Here is a 20,542-nt window from a genome sequence, read left to right as displayed (position 1 = left end):
GGAATGGCTTTCACTCCCACCATCACTGGGAGACATTTGAGAACATTTTGGTTAGAATGAGGAGTCCCAGAATATCAGGGCTGGAAAAAACAGATCATCTAGTTTTACCCTTCCCATTTTATCGTTATGAAAACTGAGGCTCATAACACTTGCCCAATGTCACACAGCAAGTCAATGCCAGAGCCAAGACTCAAACACAGATCTCTTGTCCTATAAAACAGTAGTCCTCCTGGAATATTACAATGACTAGGAGTAAACTTGGGCAAAACTGTAACCTTAGGTTTAATGATAGATTGTCTCAGACTTCAGAACTGTCTCTCTGTCTTGCCTGATAAGATTGCCAAGCTTCCTTTGCCATATTCTTTACTATGACCAAGAAGTACTCATTGAAACCCCCCCAAAATACTCAGCCATTAGGCAGTTATACATGTCAATTTCCCGATGTGAAACATAACCAGTTGCAAGGTTCGCTCTTCCTCTTAAACCAGAAAGAATGTGTTGGGGAACAAAATGGAACATTTGTTATGTATGTCTTATCTATGTACAATTAAATCTGTCCATATGTCAACAATGCTCCCAAGAAGAGGTTTGAAATGTAAAACCCTTCTTTTACCCACATAGTGATATTTTCTCTCCTATTGTAGCAACAAGTACCTGAAATAATTCAGTTGATTCCTCAATAGCACTGAGAAAAACTAAAATAAAAAACTCATTAGTCAACCAACAAGTTACAGCATCCCCCATATACAAGTACTGAATAGCTCAAAAAGAAATGGCCAGCACTGAGGAAATGATTCTTCCTGATGTTTCTTCCATGTAGAGGGAATTCAGTTCATGGAAAGCTTTTGACTGGTCCCATTGGCCACAGTATCCTGGGACATTTAGGATGACTTAACCTAAAGTCTGCTTGGGAAGACTAATCTGAATAAGCTTAGCATAACTTCTCTCTTCTCCCTCGCCTCTGCCCTTACATGCTCCTCTGCTCCTCCATTTGGGCATTTTATAGAGACTTTTTCTCATGCAGGGATATTTGGGGTGGTTCTAAAACGCCTAGGGCTGGGCAGGAATCTCTCTAATTTTGGAGTTTCGTTTGAAGAAGTCCCACGCTCTCGGATATATGCCATGTCCTTCAACCTAGTGATATTTACATGCCCTCTGCTGATGCTTTTGTTCAGACCCACAGTTCATTCAGAACTGAAGTGGGGAAGAGAGGTGCCCCACGCTTGGGCCCCCTCAATAACCCTCAACAGTTAACTTGACAGTTAGTCACTGAGTATACTTGATTCCAAAACCACACAGCCTGTCTGATTTGAAATGTCACTGGATTAGCTGAAAATGAACCAGCTGTCTTGGTCTTGGGCTACCAAACCTAGGAGTCAAGACTTCACTGAGCTGAGATAATATGATGATTGTAGTAGGCATTAGGGTTTTCAAGTAGTTACCAGTCTAGAAAAGGTCATATTTTGAACCTTCAAGTCCTTAGAACCATAATCTAAAAAGGCTAACACAGAATTTGCATTGCTCATCTCTAGAAGTATAATTTGGTAGAGGGGGCAGTTGGACCATCAGGAAGAATGCTGATTTTTCAGAGTTGTTCTTGTCCACAGTGGAGAAACCCCAAGATTATTTTACTTAGTGTCAACCCCCTAAACTAAACCCTTGCTCCTTCCATACCTGTTATCCTTTGCTTAATGACTGAGCCTCAGGCCCTGACGCAGAATAGACTAATGTGGGTAGGGGAACAAGATAATGGGGGAGCAGATCCCTGTCTTTCCTAATCTGCCATTGCATATTGCCACTTCCACTGCTAACTCTGGGATTTCAACATCAAACATTGGGCTGGCTTCATAATTAAAGGCACTGCCACCTTTATCAAGTGGGAGAATGTGGAGGATAGGGTGGGATGTGTTTCAGAGGAGCCTGGAGAGTCAAGCATCCTCAATTCCTCTGGCTCTTCCCATATATCCCCTACCCAATTGCTACAGTCTCACTGTTTGCGAATCACAGCAACACTGACCATAAAACAGACTGTATTTGAGTAATTGGAGTATTTGATTAAGCTGTAGTTTTTACAATGCATGTGATGAATTTCTAATTTGGGCATTAGCAATCATACAGGTTGTAGGTTTGCATGACAGCTATATACTTTCTTATCTACGTCTAGCTGCCTTTTCTTTTCTTTTTTTTTTTTTTTGAGACAGATTTTCGTTCTCTAAGCTGAGATCATGCAATGGTACGCCTCTGGGGTTCAAGTGATTCTCCTGCCTCAGTCTCCTGAGTAGCTGGGATTACAGGCACACACCACCATGCCCAGCTGATTTTGTATTTTTAGTAGAGACAGGGTTTCACCATGTTGGCCAGACTGGTCTTGAACTCCTGACCTTGGGTAATCCACCTGCCTTGGCCTCCCAAAGTGCTGGAATTACAGGCATGAGCCACCCCACTCGGCCCCCTCCCTGCCTTTTAAATCTACTTCACTTAAGCCTGTAAAAAGTAAACTAACTCAGTTTTATCCTTAAGTTTTTTTATTCTTTTGAAATTGTTCAGTGGTGGGTTCTGATGGATTAGGTTATTCAGATTAAAAATCCCGGTGAAAAGAATGAAAAATTCTAGATTGCATATTTAAATTTATCAATTACATTATAGAGTTGATAAGACACTATGGAACAACGAGGCCAAAATTGGAAGGAATACAAACAGGCAAAGAAGAGAAACAGAATTTTCTCTGAGGGAATTTTCTAACCTTGAAAATTCAGATTTTTACTTGTTTGCCTCATAGGATGGGGAAGTGGGAGGGGACAGAAATCAAAGACCAAAGATGCTTAAGGTGGAGAATTTAATGAAGAGTTACTTCACCACAATAACCTTGAACTTCAATGGGCTACACCCTTTTATCAGTGAGCCAGAATTGTGATAAACCTTCTGAAGATCTGGATCCCAGGATCATATCTCCTGGGTATTTTAAGGAACCTCATAACTTACCTTTGCTTAAGGTGGTCCTGAAGTGTTCCCAAGTGCCTGATAAAAACAAACATAAATTCTGCTAGAAGAAATTTGATTCATCCCTAGATTTAAATCTATCTTTCTTTCCTTCCTTCCTTCCTTCCTTCCTTCCTTCCTTCCTTCCTTTCTTTCTTTCTTTCTTTCTTTCTTTCTTTCTTTCTTTCTTTCTTTCTTTCTTTCTTTCTTTCTTTCTTTCTTTCTTTCTCTCTCTCTCTCTCTCTCTTTGTCTCTCTCTCTCTTTCTTTTTTTTTTCCAGGACATCCCTCTGTCACCAGGCTGGAGTGCAGTGCTGTGATCTTGGCTCATTGCAACTTCCACCTTTCTGGGTTCAACAGATCCTCCCAACTCAGCCTCCTGAGGAGCAGCTGGGACTACAGGTGCATGTCATCATGCCCAGCTTATTTATTTATTTATTTTTGTAGAGACAGGGTTTCACCCAGGCTAGTCTCAAACTACTGGGCTCAAAGGATCCACCAGGCCCACAAGGAAATAAATAAAAGCACCAGAGTGAGATTAGGCAGAAAAATGTAAATGAGTATTGGAATAAACAGTCACATACAAAACTATTCTTATTATGTTTAAATAGATAAAAGATGATTGAAAAGTATTTGAATAAAACAAGAAAATATAAAAAGTGACCTAAAACTTTTGAAAAAAGAATGAAATGTAACTTTTAGAAATAACTAATAAAATAGCTGAAACTCAAAACTCAATGAACAACTTTAATAGTAAGTATGATACAATTTAATAAAGAGTTAGTGAACTGGAAGGAAGGTCAAAATGAAGCTTGGAAAGACAAAAACTATAAAAAGTGCGAAAGAGAGAGTACGAGCCTAAGACTCAAGTAAAAAGGTCTGATATATGTTAATCATATTCCCAGGAAGAGAGAAATACATGGTGTACTAGGGTTCTCCAGAGGGACAGAACTAATGGGATATGTGTATATATGAAGGGGAGTTTATTAAGGAGTATTGACCCACATGATCACAAGGTGAAGTCCCATGATAGGCCATCTGCAAGCTGAGGGAGAAAGATGCCAGTAGTGGCTCAGTCTGAGTCCAAAAGCCTCAAAAACAGGGAAGCTGACAGTGCAGCCTTCAGTCTGTGGCCAAAGGCCTGAGAACCCCCACCAAACTATTGGTGTCAGTCCAAGAGTCCAAAGGCTGAAGAACCTGGAGTCTGACGTCCAAGGGCAGAAGGAACAGAAGGAAACATCCAGCACAGGAGAAAGATGAAAGCTGGAAGACTCAGGAAACCAGCTTATCCCACCTTTTGTCTGCTTTGTTCTAGCCAGTTGGCAGCCCATTGGATGGTGCCCACCTGCATTGAGGGTGGGTCTTCCTCTCCCAGTCCACTGACTCAAATGTCAGTCTCCTCTGGCAACACCCTCACAGACACGCCCAGAAACAATACTTAGCAGCTATTTAGGCAACCTTCAATCCAATCAAGTTGATGCCTAATATTAACCATCACAAATGGGTTGAGATAATATTTGAAGAGCAAATGGCTAAGAATGTTCGTAAGTATAAAGACATCAAACAACAGATTTAAGGAGCTCAAAAAAGAAAACTCAAGCAAGATAAATAAAAAGAAATACATTACCTAGATACATAATAATGACACAGTAGAAAACAAACAAAGAAAACTAAGAGAAACCTTAGAAGTAACCAGATAAAAAAAGGTTGCTCAATAGTGACATTAGAAGCCAGAGCCTTTGGAATTATTTCTTCCAGAAATAATTATAAAATGCTGAAAAAAATAATAACTGCCAGAATTCTAGCTCAGTGAAAATATCTTTCAAGCCCAGGCTGGAGTACAGTGGCGCAATCTCAACTCATTGCAACCTCCACCTCCCAGGCTTAAGCAATCTTCCACCTCAGCCCGGCTAATTTTTGTATTTTTTGTAGAGATGGGTTTTGCCATGTTGCCCAGGCTGGTCTCGAACTCCTGGGGTCAAGTGATTCACCCCCTTGGCCTCCCAAAGTGCAGAGATTACAGGCATGAGCCTCTGCACCCAGCCAGTTCAATGTATTTTTAAATTTCCCTTGGTACAGTGTATTGAAACCAGGCTTAAATTATTATTATTTTTTAAAGATTTCCCTTGAGATTTTCTCTTTGACCCATGAATTATTTAGGAATATGTTGTTTAATTTTCAGTGTTTGAAGGCTCTCTTGTTATGTTTCTGTTATTGATTTTTAGTTTAATTCCACTGTGGTCAGAGAACACATTCTGTATGACTGCAATTCTTTTGTATTTGTTGAGATTTGCTTTATGGCTCATGGTATAGCTTATCTTCATATATGTTCTGTGGGCACTTAAAAAATGTGTATTTTTTTTTTGAGATGGAGTCTCACTCTGTTGCCTGGGCTGGAGTGCAGGCAATGCAACCTCCACCTCCTGGGTTCTCAGCTCAATGCAACCTCCACCTCCTGGGTTCAAGTGATTCTCCTGTCTCAGCCTCCTGAGTAGCTGGGACTACAGGTGTGTGCCACCACGCCTGGCTAATTTTTTGTATTTTAGTAGAGATGGGGTTTCACCATATTGATCTGGCTGGTCTTGAACTCCTGACCTCAGGCAATCTGCCTGCCTTGGCCTCCCAAAGTGCTGGATTACAGGCGTGAGCCACCACACCTGGCCTGAAAAAAATGTGTACTCCTTTCTTGTTGAGTGGAGCATTCTGTAAATGTCACAGTCGACCCTTTTGGTGATGTGGAGTTCTCTATTTGTACTCATTTTCTGTCTGGCTGTTCTATCAATTGCTGAGGGAGGAGTGTTGAAGTACGTCACTATAATTGTGGATCTGTCTTTTCATTTCAGTTTTCAGTTTTTGCAGTTCCGTTGTTTGGTGCATACACATATAGGATTGCTTTATGTTCTTAGTAGATTGGCCCTTTTATCATTATGTAACTTCCCTCTCTGTCTCTGATCATTTCTTTGCTCTGAAGTCTACTTTATCTAATGTTGGTATAGCCACTCTTGTTTTTTGTTTTTTGTTTATCTTTCTTTTTTAAGGAGATGGGGTCTCATTCTGTTGCTTAGGCTGGAGTGCAGTGGTACAATCATGGCTCCCTGCAGCCTCAAACTCCTGGACTCAAGATCCTCCTATCTCAGCCTCCCCTGTAGCTAGGACTACAGGTATGCACTACCATACCTGGCTTTGTGTGTGTTTGTGTGTGTGTGTGTGTGTGTGTGTGTGTGTGTGTAGACAAGATTTCACTATGTTACCCAGGCTGATCTCGAGCTCCTGACCTCCAGAGATCCTTCCACTTTGGACTCCCAAACCACTAGGATTACAGGTGTGAGCCGCCATGCCTGGCCTCCTGTTTTCTTCTAGTCAATGTTTGTATTATACATCTTTCTCTATCCTTTTACTTTCAACCAACTTTATTATCATAGTTGAAGTGGGTTTCTTTCAGGATCATAAAAGAAATCCACTCTACCAATCTGTGTCTTTTAATTGGTCTGTTTAGACTATTCACATTTACTGTAATTGTTGATATGGTAGGCCTTAAGTCTGCTATTTTATGTTTTGCTTTCTGTTTATTCTTTTTTTTTCAATTATTTGTTTTCTTTATCCTGTCTTCTTGTGAGTTACCTGAACATTTTTTAAGCATTCCATTTTGATTTATCTATAATATTTTTAGTGTTATCTCTGCATGTAGCATTTTTAGTGGTTACTCCAAGTATTACATTATATATATATAAAACATCACCATTTATTGCTGTTGACATTTTATCAGTTTGAGTGAAGTCGAGAAACTATTGACTAAAGGAAAAAAATCTAGCCTTTAAAGTTAGTTTTATTCAAAAGTCTTACTGAGGACTGTAGAATGAGGACTACAGCCTGAGAGGAGTTGTTCGGAGAGATTCTGTTAGGCTGATCTGAAAGTGTTTTAGCTTAGAGTGTATACACAGAAAGTGGGGGGATCAGTACATGTAAAGTCACATCAAAGTTTGGGGGCAAGAGTACATCTGGTTATAGATTACTAAAGTACATCTGGTTATAGATTATAGAAACATAATCACTCACCCTGTCAAATGTTATCTTGTGTGTAGGAAAAGGCAAGGACTAGGGTCATTGATATGGTTTAGCTCTGTCCCCACTCAAATCTCATCTTGAATTGTACTTCCCATATTCCCCATATGTTGTGGGAGGGACCTGGTGGGGGATAATTGAATCATGGGGGCAGTTACCCCCATGATGTTATTGTGATAGTGAGTGAGTGCTCACAAGATCTGATGGTTTAATGAGGGGCTTTTCCCGCTTTGCTTGGCACTTCTCCTTCCTGATGCCCTCTAAGGAATGTGCCTGTCTTCCCCTTTGCCTTCTGCCATGATTGTAAGTATCCTAAGGCCTTCCCACCACAGGGAACTGTGAGTCAATTAAACCTCTTTTCTTTTATAAATTACCCAATCTTGGCTATTTCTTCATAGCAGCATGAGAACAGACTACTGCAGTCATTTATCTTCTAAGGAATGTAGTCACTCAGGAAAGAGACCTGAGGGGCCATGTGCTCTATCCCATCTTGTTTTCAAAGCATCTCTCTGGAGAGCTGCACTTGTCATAGAGTCAGGGGCTTTGTGAAACTATGCTGGCAAGCAGAAATGGGCAAACGTGGCTTCCTTATGTTTGTTACTTTGTCTCACAAAATCTTACCTAAATTTCCTTTCCTTTACACTCCTTCTTTTATAATATAATTGTCCCAAATCTTTCCTCTATATACACTTAAGACATATCAGCAGTATTTATAATTTTTGCTTCTATTGTCAAACATGACTTGGAAAGCTCAAGAGAAGAAAAATCTGTCTACCAATATCTTTATCAATATTCCTGACGTCTCAAGAGCCCTTCTTTTATCATTTCCTTTCTGCTTAGAGAATTTTCTTTAGTCATTCTTTTAGAATAGGTCTTCAGGCAACAAATTCTCTTAGTTTTCTCTCTTCTGATAATATCTTAACTTCTGTATTACCAAAGAATGTTCTTGCTGGATAAAGGACTCTTGGTTATACAGTTCTTTTCTTTCAGAACTTCAAAAATGTTCCACTTCTTTCTGGCCTCCATGGTTTCTGATGATAAACCTACTGTCATTTAAATGGTTTTTTCCCTACAGGTAAGGTGTCATTTCCCTCTTGTGCTTTCAAGATTTCTACTTTGTCTTTAGTTTTCTGAAGTTTGACTATTATGTGTGTTAAGGTAGATTTCCTTGGGGTTCTCTATTTGGGGTTCACTTAGTTTCTTAAAGCTGTAGGTTTATGTTCTTTACCCAACTCAGGAAGTCTTTAGCCATGATTTCTGTAGGTTTTTTTTTTTTTTTTCTCAGTTCTACCTATTTCTCCTATTCTTCTGTAACTTCAATGACACTAGATCTTTTGCTATCCTTCCACAGGTCTCCAAAGCTTTATTATTTCAGTCTGTTTATCACTGTTCAGACTGGTGATTTCTTTTATTCTATTTTTCTCTTTATTGATTCTTCCTCTGTTTATTCTTCTGTTGAGCCCATCCATTGAATTTTTTATTCTGTTTATTATAATTTTCAGTTCTAAAATTTCCATTTGATTCTTTTTTACATCTTCTGTTTCTTCGTTGAAATTTTCTATTTTTTGGCTGTGGTTCATGCCTGTAATACCAGGACTTTGGGAGGCTGAGGGGGGCAGATCACTTGAGGTCAGGAGTTCAAGACCAACCTGGCCAACATGGTGAAACCCCATCTCTACTAAAACAAAAATTAGCTGGGTGTGATGGCACATGCCTGTAGTCCCAGCTACTTGGGAGGCTGAGGCAGGAGAATTGCTTGGACTCGAAAGGCAGAGGTTGCCATGAGTCAAGATTGCACCACTGCACTCCAGTCTGGGTGACAGAGTGAGACTGTGCCTCAAAAAAAAAATCTATTTTTTAATTTATTTCCAGTGCCTTTGTTATTGCTCATTGAGGCATTTTTATAATGACCGCTTTAAAATCTTCATCAGATAATTATCCGACACAATGGTGAAGGGGCTGTAGGGGAGCTTGAAGTACCTAATATCAGCCTGGAACTGGTGGACGTTTAGGCTCCCCATTTGGCTTTTGCTGGTGGAGGTGGAAGCTGAGTCACAGTTTTCTCTGTGGTATTTGGCAAGTATACAAAAGTTGCTTCCTAAAATTTTCCTGTCTCGCTAATTGCCCCTGTTCTGGCCTTTTGGGGTTAAACAGACTACCCTTTCATTGGATTTTTTTTTTTTTTTTTGGTTTGAACCTGTTGACATTTCTAGGTTGTTAGCTTCTTCAGCTCCAAGTCTGAGATTTATGAAGCAAAAGGAAAATTCCTGGAACCCAGTACCGTGCTGTTCTTTGTGTCCCAAGGTCCTAAGCCACTCTGCCTTCTTCTTTCTCCCTTTCATAGTCTTCTTTTGTTTGATTTATACATAACATCCAGGATTTTAGGTTGTACTTAGCAGGAGGAATAGAGAAAAGTACATCTACTCCATCTTCATGAAAGCAGAAGTCTACATTGCTTAATTTTATCTTTTCTGTTTTTGAAGTTTATTTGAAGTTCATCACTATGAACATCTCTTCTGGATCAATTACTGACAAAGTTTTAAAAACTCTGGGCCGGGCGCGGTGGCTCAAACCTGTAATCCCAGCACTTTGGGAGGCCGAGATGGGTGGATCACGAGGTCAGGAGATCGAGACTATCCTGGCTAACACGGTGAAACCCCGTCTCTACTAAAAAATACAAAAAACTAGCCGGGCGAGGTGGCGGGCGCCTGTAGTCCCAGCTACTCGGGAGGCTGAGGCAGGAGAATGGCGTGAACCCGGGAGGCGGAGCTTGCAGTGAGCTGAGATCCGGCCACTGCACTCCAGCCTGGGCGACAGAGCGAGACTCCGTCTCAAAAACAAACAAACAAACAAACAAAAAAACTCTGAACACTTCCAGAAAGAAAAAGCAGATCATCTGCAAAGAAATGAGATTCAAATTGATATCAAATTTCCTAACAGGAGCACTGGATACAAAAACACATAGAAGCAATAATTTTAAAGTACTGAAGAAAAGTAACTTTAATTTACAGTTTTATATCCAGCTAAATGTTCATTAAGAATATAATGGCTAAATAGATTGTATATTTGCACCATTTTATAATGTATACTAGATATTATAAAACAAACTCAACAATATTATAAACATAATACTGAAAAAAACAAACAAACACAGAAAGGTAAATACCATATGTAGAAGTCACTGTTGGTAATCCATCTATCTGCTATGAATATTAGCTGCTAACAGCTCACAGCTATACTATTCTCTAGAGCGTTGCCTTCAACTAATTTTTCCTGCCAGGAAAAATGTCTGGTAGTTGACACCTTTTCCCCAGGGATAACCTATAGTGATGACTAACTGATGAGGGGATACAAAAGGTATCCCCCACCCCAAGGCAGAACAATGCTATAGTGCCTTTCACACTCCAGACACCTATGGCATGAGGTTCAATATCAGCTGAAACTCGTATTTGCCTAACTTCTCCTGCACTACCCCGCTTCCCTCCTTACAGGTCTCACCTGAGAATACTCCCTCAATAAATCACTTGCACAAGAATCCCTTTCTCTGGCTCTGCTTCTGGGAAGCCCAGCCCAAGAAAGTTGGTGCCAGGAGTAATTCTAGAAGACAGATTCTGAGGATGAGATTCTGTAAGTGGATCGCTCACTATCTGAATGGCAATGAGGACCCTGTCACTGATGGTAAACAAGAGATTGTGGCCTATGCTATAGGAATGTGATTGCTAAGCCTTTTATCTGCTGCAAGCTGGCTGGGACCTAGATAAGGCAGCTGCAATAGCTTGTGCATCATCTCTAGTGTTTTAGAGATATGACAGAAGTAAAAACTTTAAAAACTGTGGGATTGGAGGATGTTGCTAAAAGGACAATGATGTATTGAAGGGTAGAGAGAAAACAACAGACTCAGATCTATTAATCCCCAGTGCAAAGTGTGAGAGTCAGAGGCTCTCCTTGACAGCATCCTCTGCAGAGGGCAGACTGAGTTGAAGACTAAGCAAAGGGCTTAATCACAGAAGTGTAAGAACTTTGGAGAAACTTCAATTCTCAGAGCATCCACAGCCAAAGAGGCATGAAACAACCAAGTGGAGAGGATGACTTGGCCAGGCACATGCACGGGTAACCAGTGAAGCAGGGGCACCAAAAATACTTCTTAAGATAATTTGACCTTTGATATTTCAAAGCACTATTCAATTATTCCATCACAGGAAATACCAGAATTTGGCTGGACTCTCTTACACTTATTTTACAGAGTAGGGTTCTTGTTTAATTTGAAATTATATAGTGGATCCTAAGTAATGCAATGTGGTGCATACAGCCAAAAAGACACTGTTTTCTAGGGCATAGGACTTGCTCCAGAAGGTCCTCCCCATTTTACGGAAGGAAAACTCAGACTCAGAGAGGCTAACTTACCTAAGGTGACATAACTAAAATGTATTATAACTGATATTCAAACCCAGGGCTTTCTAACTCTGCACCCTATGCCCTTAATCTCTATGGAATACTATAGTGCACAGACCTGGGAATCAAGCCCTGGGTCTGAATTGCAGCCCTGATATGACACGTCTGTGTTAGTACTGGCACATCATTTCACCTCTCTTTAGTTTTCTCCTCTTGGCTGTCTATCTCCCCTGGCTCTTCTGAGGACCAGATGGAATAAGGTAGGTAAAAGCTGCCCATTGGTTGTAAAGTTCTGGAACCCATGAGGGCTGTTAATGATGTTTTTCTCATTATTGGCAAATTCCAGGGGCAAGTCTCCTCCCAACATATGCTCCACAAAGGCCCAAAAAGTTCGTCCTGGGTGCCTGGGGGCACAGTGCCCAAAGGAGCACCATCTTGAGGGAGAGGCTCCAGCAGGCCTAGCTGAAGGGAGGGGCCAGAGGGTTTAATGGGCCACAGCTCAGCACCTACCTGGCTCTTCCCTCTGGGGCCAGATTTGGAGACACAAAGGGGACACCATGGGAGACAGCATGGTGGACAGGGCATGGCAGAAGAGTGAACTGGGTGTAAAGTGCCCAGAGCTCAGCAAAGACTAGGATAGGAAGACAGGGGTAGAGAGGTGGGGAAATGTGGAGTGTGGGCCAGGGATCCAGAAAGATAGACAGGATGTGCCCGTAGGCAGGTGCCCAGGATCCAGGTTGGAAGGTGCCCAGGATCCAGGTGCATGCCCGGGCTGTGAGACCTTTGGCCAGATATCCTGGCAGGCCTGGGCAATGGATGCACTTACAGACGGGATTCAAATCTTCTTGGCCAAGGCCTTCCTGCAGGGAGAAAAGACTGATGACAGCAGGAACCACTGGAAACACTAGCCAACTTTGTGCTCTTCCATGTTCCGGGCTCTTTGTAAGCATATCTAAGCGTTCTCTACATAAAGAAAACCCCATGAGGTCACAGATCAGGGGCAAAAGGCTCAGAGAGGGGAAAGTGACTTGCTCTATGTCACACAGCTAGAGTTAGAAGCAGGGATTGACTCCTGAGTCCACACACATAACCACTAAGGTGCACATGACATAATGAAGGTCAAGAACCCAGTTCTGCTGCGGCGTTCCCTCAGTGCGAGAGCCCTCATCCTCTCCCTTAGAGGCGTGGGTCATGTGATATCTGTCCTGAACCCCCACTCTGCAAAACGCAGAGGGACACTCAGAAAATGGCTCATTGAATTGGAAACCTCTCAGAGATGATTTCCTCAAACCCCTCACTGTACGATGAGAAAATCAAGACTCAGAGCCCCACAGTCACAGAAAGAGAATGTCAGAGCTGGCCCAGGAGGCAGGACTGTGGGCTGCCAGGCTCCAGGAGCAGCCTGTGCTCTCACCCCTCACCAACTGTGACCCTGAAGGAGGGTCTGGCCTTCTCTGACCCTCAGTTTCTTCATTAGCTGAAGGGGCATAAGTAGTTCCTTGCAGGGCTGTCTGATGGGGAGAGATGATGTACAGAAAGTGCAGGATGAACATTCAGATGTTGGTTTTTCTGACCCCTCTTGCCCACCAGCACTGTAAAAACCCAACAGGAAAGATCTGCTCGGGCAAGTTCTGTGCCCTGGGAAAATGTCTTTTGGCCCTAAGCACTGGGCTGTATTACTCAGATGTAGTATATAATTCAAAATAAAACAAGAAGCCTAACCTATAAAATAAGTGTTGAGATGGTCCAGCCAAATCCTGATATCTCCTATGATGGACTAGTTGAATGATGTTTTGAAAAATCAAATGTTAAATTCTCTCAGGAAGTATTTTTGGTGGCCTTGCTTTGCTGGTGACCCAAGCCTGATGTGACCCTTGGATAGTCCTGGCAGTGAAAAGCCTCAGACCACCTCTCCACTGGGGTGTCAGCAAAGCCGTGAACAGAGGAGCAGGGAGAAGAAAGGGCAGCTGGACTGGATGACGTCTTAGGGCCCCTCTGGCTTTGACCTTCTTAGTTTCTGTCACTCAAACCCCCCAACTCAGCCTAACCTGGGGACAGTCAGCCCATGACTCACACTCTGAGGGCAGCAATGTCCAGGGAAGTGCAGTTTGCATCCTTTTGGGTTCAATGAAAACCTGTCTATTAGATCTGTTGGGATGGGGCTTTAGTTAACTGAGCATTAACCCTTTAGAATGATGATAGTCCATATTCAACTCCTGTACAGCTCATGGGGGTGACCTCTGAGATTCTTTATCAGGGAGCTCTCACACAAGAGGGTCATCTATCCCATGTTCATTTTAGACAAAGCATTTTCCAGTCACCACTTCCAAATCTGGGAGCCAGGCTTCACAATAAATCAGAGCAACAAGCAACCCAGGACTTTCTTTTTTATTTTTATTTTTATTTTCCAGACAGAGTCTCACTCTGTCACCAGGCTGGAGTACAGTTGTGCAATCTTGGCTTACTGCAACCTCCACCTCCTGGGTTCAAGTGATTCTTCTGCCTCAACCTCCTGAGTAGCTGGGATTACAGGTATGCGCTGCTATGCACACTCGGCTAATTTTTGTATTTTTAGTAGAGACAGGGTTTCACCATATTGCCCAATCTGGTATTGAACTCCTGGCCTCAAGTGATCTCATCCACCTCGGTCTCACAAAGTGCTGGGATTACAGGCATGAGTGACTGTGCTTGGCCTTGATAGGTAGTTTTGTGATCCTCACTTTCCTCCCACCCTTCACCCTCAAGTGGGCTCTGGTGTCTGTTGTTTCCTTCTTTGTGCCCATGTGTACTCAATGTTTAGCTCCCTCTTAAAGTGAAAACATGAAGTATTTGGTTTTCCGTTCTGCATTAGTTCACTTAGAATAATGACCTCCAGCTCCATCCATGTAGCTGCAAAGGACATCATCTTGTTCCTTTTCATGGCTGCATAGTATTCCATGGTGTATATGTATACCACATTTTCTTTATCCAGTCTACTGTTGATGGGCATTTAGGTTGATTTCATGTCTTTGCTATTGTGAATAGTGCTGTGATGAACATGTACATGCATGTGTCTTTATGGTAGAGTGATTATTCCTTTGGGTATATACCCAATAATGGAATCGCTGGGTCTAATGTTAGTTCTGTTTTAAATTCTCTGAGAAATCACCAAACTGCTTCCCACAGTGGCTGAACTAATTTACATTCTCACCAGCATTGTATAGGCATTCCCTTTTCTCCACAACCTTGCTGGCATGTGTTATTTTTTGACTTTTTAATAATAGCCACTCTGACTGGTGTAAGATGGTATCTCATTGTGGTTTTACTTTACATTTATCTAATGATTAGTGACATAACCTTTATTTTTTAAGTTAATATGTGTATTTTAGGATACTTAAAAACACAAGAAGTAAAGAACAAAGTCACCTACAATCACAAGCTTTTACAGTTTCCAGGTCCTTTGTGCATATAGGTATAACATCCAGTTTTATGAGATTGAGATCGTACAGTACGAATCGTGATTTTTTTACACATCATGAATGCTTTTGTTCTAGAAAAGAATGTAGATGTAGTTCCAAGAAAATCAAAGAAAAACTGCTCATGGAATCACTGGAATTCAAAGATCAGCAATGTGGATATGAACCTGAAGCTGACAGGACCACCCATCAGAAGCTTCTCCTGAAGTAGGCTAAGCCAGTATTTCCCTCAGCTCCAGTGCACCAGTCCAGGGCTGACCCAAGCACAAACATAGTGAGCATGTGTCAAAGTTTTCACAACAATCCCTGAAAACTTTGAGACAAACTTCCCTTGTCTTTGGACAGCTACTGCTTTCAGTTATCTGGGTCCCTTCTAGCAACAATGGCCCTCGTGACTGCTCCTTTTGGCTTTGAGGAGGTGGATCCAACAGCAGAGTGGCTTTCTTTTTATTTTTTGAGACAGGGTCTTCTTCTATTGCCCAGGCTGGAGGTCAGTGGCACAATCATGGCTCACTGCAGCCTTGACCTCCTGGGCTCAAACGATCCTCCCACCTCAGCCTCCTGTATAGCTGGGACTACAGGCATGCACCAATATGCCCAGCTAATATTTTTGTTTTTTAGGAATGGGGTATTGCATGTTGGCCAGGCTGTGACTGACTTTAGATAAGGGCATGAAGAGTTCATCTGTGGTCACAGACAGGAAAGCGCAGTGTGTGGGTGCAGAGGCTGGTAGGTGGGTGGTTGTGGGATGACAGTCTGTGGGAGTTATCGCACGATTGCTGGAGTGGCGATGGGAAGAGGTATTGCTGGATTGAGGAGTGAAGAGAAGGTGTGAAAAAGTCACTGAAAAGAGGAGATGAGAGAAAAGAACGGAGACATATAGGATGAATGTCTGGCAGCATCAAAGTCCCACTTGAGTTAGGTTTGTTATCTGAAGAGGCTCCTCACACTAAACTCACATGAGGCATACTTCCATCCAGAAAACACTGTCTTAAAATTGATCTCATTTTTATCTCAGAGTGCAGTGCTCATTCTGAGTCACAGTATGTCTGACTAATGGTCCTAATTTTACTGATTCTCTCCAGTAGAGCTTTGGGTTTTTTTAACCAAACATTGGGATGCTTACATAAACTAATGTGTTTTACATGTGGCAATGATCTGAATTTTTTTAACCTAATCATTTATCTGTCCTCAAAAGTGGCTACCTAAACCTCTTGACAAGAAAATTAAAACAGTCAGCTAAATGACATAGCTGTCATTCACATAGTAAGTATATATATCATGAACCTACTACGTGCTATATTTTATATCTCAATGTAGCTGGGAGAGGGAGAAAGAAAGATAAAAAGATAAACTCTAAGATATCAAAAGCTAGTTTAAAATATTTCTAAAATCAAATAAAACATTGAGCTCAAAACCTGACTTCAATTATCACATGTAGTAAAAATATTTAATGTAGTCCTTTTGCAGTCATGAGACAATGATTCCATTACAAGAATAATATTTATTGAAATGCTATTTCTTCTGCATTAATTTAACATATATATTTTTGAGATGGAGTGTCGCTCTGTCACCCAGGCTGGAGTGCAGTGGCGTGATCTCGGCTCACTACAACCTCCGCCTCCCAGGTTCAAGCAATTCTCCTGCCTCAGCCTCCCAAGTAGCTGGGACTACAGGTGCATGCCACCATGCCCAGCTAAATTTTGTATTTTTAGTAAAGATGGGGTTTCACCATATTGGTCAGGCTGGTCTCAAACTCCTAACCTCAGGTGATCTACCTGCCTCGGCCTCCCAAAGTGCTGGGATTACAGGTGTGAGCCACCACGTCCGGCCAATTTAATATATTCTTAATGGTAAATAAAATAAAATACTTATACTAAATTCTTATTTTGTGCTTTCTGTTTATATTTCAAATACCATGATTCAATTTAATTCCTTTTATCCTCCTTTTATTTCCAGAATGATGTACATGACTTGGTCTAATTTCAACTTTGAGGGCTTCATTTTTTTGTAAACTTGCTTTAAAATTTTTTTTTTGTTCTAAGCAATATATGTTTTAAATAACCTGTCTACTTTTTCTGTGCTATCTTTAAAATAATAAAACCTCTATCACTACTTCCACATATATGTGGAAATTAAACAAGAAACTTCTAATAACCAGTGGGTAAAAGAAGAAATAACAAGGGAAATTAGAAAATATTTTGAGACGAATGAAAATGAAAACAACATACCCAAATTTATGGGTTACAGCTAAAGCAGTACAGAAAAGGAAATTTATAGCTGTAAATGCCTATATTAAAAAGAAAACAAATCTCAAATCAATACCCTGTTTATCTTTAGAAATTAGAAAAGAAGCAAACTCAATTCAAACAAGAAGTGGGCATAAAATAACAAAGATTAGAACAGAAATAAATGAAATAGAAAATAGAAAAATAAAGAAAATAACAAAACTAAAGTTGGTTCCTTGACTATATTAACAAAACTGTTAAAACTTTAGCCCACCAATATAAAAAGAGGTAAGACTCCCATTACTAAAATCAGAAGTGAAAGAGGGGACATTACTATAGACCATATAGAAATAAATAAGAAATATTAAAGGAACAGATCACTACTCAATGTCAGAAACAAAAGGCTGAATGTGTCACTAGTGTAAGCACAGGATGCTATGGTTTATGATATAATCTGTTCTTGAGAAACACAGGGAGCTGATCTTGCACAGGGCTGTGGAAAATGTGGAGATCTGGGGTTGGTGGACTTTCAGAGGTGGGGATGTTTAGGGATTAGTTTGCCTTTAGCTATGGAAGTGTGGGTACTGGAGTTAAATCATTGCTGAGTGGCTGACTTCAAGATTCGCTGACTTTCAGAAGTGTGTGTACTGGCTCAAAGCTGTAATTAAACAATTAAGTATGTTTCTTTGTTTTTTTTGGGGGGGCTTTTTTGGAAACAGAGTCTCATTCTGTTGCCCAGGCTGGAGTGCAGTGGTGTAACCTGGCTCATTGCAACCTCCACCTCCTGGGTTCAAGCAATTTTCATGCCTCAGCCTCCTGAGTGGCTGGGACCACAGGTGCACACCACTGGGCCCAGCTAATTTTTTTTTTTTTTTTTTTTGTATTTTAGTAGAGACGGGGTTTCAGCCATGTTGCCCAGGCTGGTCTTGAACTCCTGAGCTCAGGCAATCCACCCACGTTGGCCTCCCAAAATGCTGGTATGACAAGTGTGAGCCACCACGCCCAGCAAGTTAAGTATGTTTCAGACAAGTTCTGATCATTGTTACCGTGGCTATAGAATAGCCAGTTATTTCCCAGCAGGATGAGGACAGTTTTATTCTTAGAGGTAATAAAAGAAATCCTATTTTATCCCATAATGTTATAAAAGTGAGTCTTAGAATGTTGGCTTTTCATACAAAGAAATCTCAGCCAACAGTTTTACTCTCTCCTATTTCGGTTCATTCTCTTTAGTAAAATAAAATAGGAAATCCAAAAGGATTCTAAATTGTAGTTTTTGTTTGTTTGCTCCTACTTATTGCAATTCTCTTAACTGTTGCATTCCATATGGGTTATTTTGGCCCAAGTGCCCAAGTCTTTTAGTCACTTTCATACATAACATCTCAAAAGTCTTAAGTCATTCTTATGCTGCCAAAAGATGGCTTTTTAAGGCTTATTAAGGATATCATCATGTCTAAGAAACAGAAAACAGAACAAAAGAATCCACCTAACATCCTGGTGATTTTGCGGGATTCTTTGCCTTTAACTTAAGAGAGCTTAGTCTTCTCCCCCAGAAACATCTTTAGCACTTACCTTTATGGCACCAAAGTGAAGATCCACATAAACAAATTTATCCCAAACCATAATTCTTCTCTGATCTACTCACTACTACTAGCAAGTAGTGAGTAGATCTAGACAGGAGGAGACAGCACATATAGTTCTGCTTGTGATTCAAAGAAACTTCCCAAACCATCTTCAGCTCCATCATGAAGTTTATCAGGTCAGGAGAGGGCTGTAACCTCTGTTGTACCATGTTTTCATTTCCATCATGCTCTGTGCTCAGCTGCCAAGGACTTAGTAACCTCGCAGTCTGCAGTTGAAAGTCTGCAGTCTGCAGAGGTCTATTAGGGAAGTCTCTTCTGCAGGCTGAAATGAACCCTTCATGCATGGGTTTCCCCTGGTCCTGGGCAGAAGCATCAGGCCGGGTGTAACAGGGTCATCCCAGTCATCACTGTGACTCAGTATCCTCAAAGCCTCTGGGTTTGAAGCTGGGATAGTCCCTGCACATGCACACCCCATTCCATTTGAAAATGTGCTGACTGCTTGGCCTGGAAGTTCTACTTCTAAGGATCTGTCTATCTCAGAGAAATATTTGAGCACATGTGACCCCAAATGCATGTTAAATTATAATAGTGTTCCTAATAGCAAGAATGAGATACAACTTAAATGTTTGTTATTAGACAAACTATGTTGTATCTGTACTACAAAATGCCAAATATCAGATACAAAAAATGAAGCAGATCAGACACAGAAAAATTCCAAGACTTATTAAATTAAGATATGCTATACAATAAATACAGAATGATTCAATGTAAATTGAAAGAAAAGCAAAACTGTACACACACACACACACACACACACACACACTTAGAAAAGTCTGGGAGAAACATATCAAATCAGTAATAATGGCTCCTTCTGGAGCAGGGAGGAAAAATGTGGGTAAGAATTGGTGTGAAAAAAAACTAACTTTTCTTTCTTTCTTTTTCTTTCTTTCTTTCTTTCTTTCTTTCTTTCTTTCTTTCTTTCTTTCTTTCTTTCTCTTTCTTTTTCTTTTTCCTTCCTTCTTTCTTTTCTTTTTCCTTCCTTCCTTCCTTCCTTCCTTCCTTCCTTCCTTCCTTCCTTCCTTCCTTCCTTCCTTCCTTCCTTCCTGACAGTGTCTCACTCCATTGCTAAGTCTGGAGTACAGAGGCACAATTGTGGCTCACTGCAGCCTCAACTTCCCGGGCTCAGGTGTTTCTCCTGCCTCAGCTTCCCTGGTAGCTGAGACTACAGGTGCATGCCACCATGCCCAGCTAATTTTTTGTATTTTTCAGTAGAGATAGGGTTTTGCCATGTTGTCCAGGCTGCCCTCTTACTCCTGGGCTCAAGAGATCCTCCCACCTCGGCCCCCCAAAGTGCTGGGATTACAGGCGTGAGCTACCGCACCCGGCCTAGAACTTTCACTTTTGACTCAGTAAAGCTCTGTATTGATTAAAATGTCTTACGATGAGGTTCTGTTTATTACTTGTGAAATTAAAAAATATTGAAATTTTATGTGTATTAGTAGGAGTGACCAAGTCAGTCAAGTCAGAAACATAGAACACTGGAGCCAAAGGAGAGAATCAGAAAGATTGAGGCAGGAAGAGTCTGTAACTCTTGACTTTGTCCTGTCTGGGGTTGGGGCAGAGACTTCCACCCTCACATTCTTTCCACAAAACCTTTGCAAGTTCTCACTGCACAGCAGCAGAAGTATCATATTCATTCAACAGGGCTTTACTGCTTTGGTTCATTAAATAATAGCTCTCACTTATTGAATGCCTAATAAGCGGCAGGAACTGGGTGAAGCACCTCAACCTGCCCAGTCATCCTGTGAGAGAGTTAGTGTCGTTATACCCATTCTACAGATGACAAA

At 41.1% G+C, this 20,542-nt stretch overlaps 1 protein-coding gene across 4 annotated transcripts in view; it reads right to left on the bottom strand.

The window, feature by feature from the left end:
- Nucleotides 1-20,542, bottom strand: part of SLCO2B1 (solute carrier organic anion transporter family member 2B1) — a 158,674-nt gene that overhangs the window by 80,243 nt on the left and 57,889 nt on the right. For 3 of the 4 annotated variants that reach the window (XM_077960375.1, XM_077960370.1, XM_077960374.1), the window contains one exon: nt 2,983-3,018. The exons of the other annotated variant lie outside the window; for it this stretch is intronic. Coding sequence is in view for 1 of the 3 variants with exons in the window: in XM_077960370.1 (XP_077816496.1) it covers nt 2,983-3,018 (36 nt within the window). In the remaining 2 variants the exon portion in view is untranslated. The remainder of the gene's footprint in view (nt 1-2,982; nt 3,019-20,542) is intronic. 4 annotated transcript variants of the gene reach the window in all.

The sequence above is a fragment of the Macaca mulatta genome, chromosome 14, assembly GCF_049350105.2.
Source record: "Macaca mulatta isolate MMU2019108-1 chromosome 14, T2T-MMU8v2.0, whole genome shotgun sequence".
NCBI classification, from domain to species: Eukaryota; Metazoa; Chordata; class Mammalia; order Primates; family Cercopithecidae; genus Macaca; species Macaca mulatta.
Note: the sequence above shows the minus strand (reverse complement) of the source record. Positions and strands in the feature narration are given on the sequence as shown.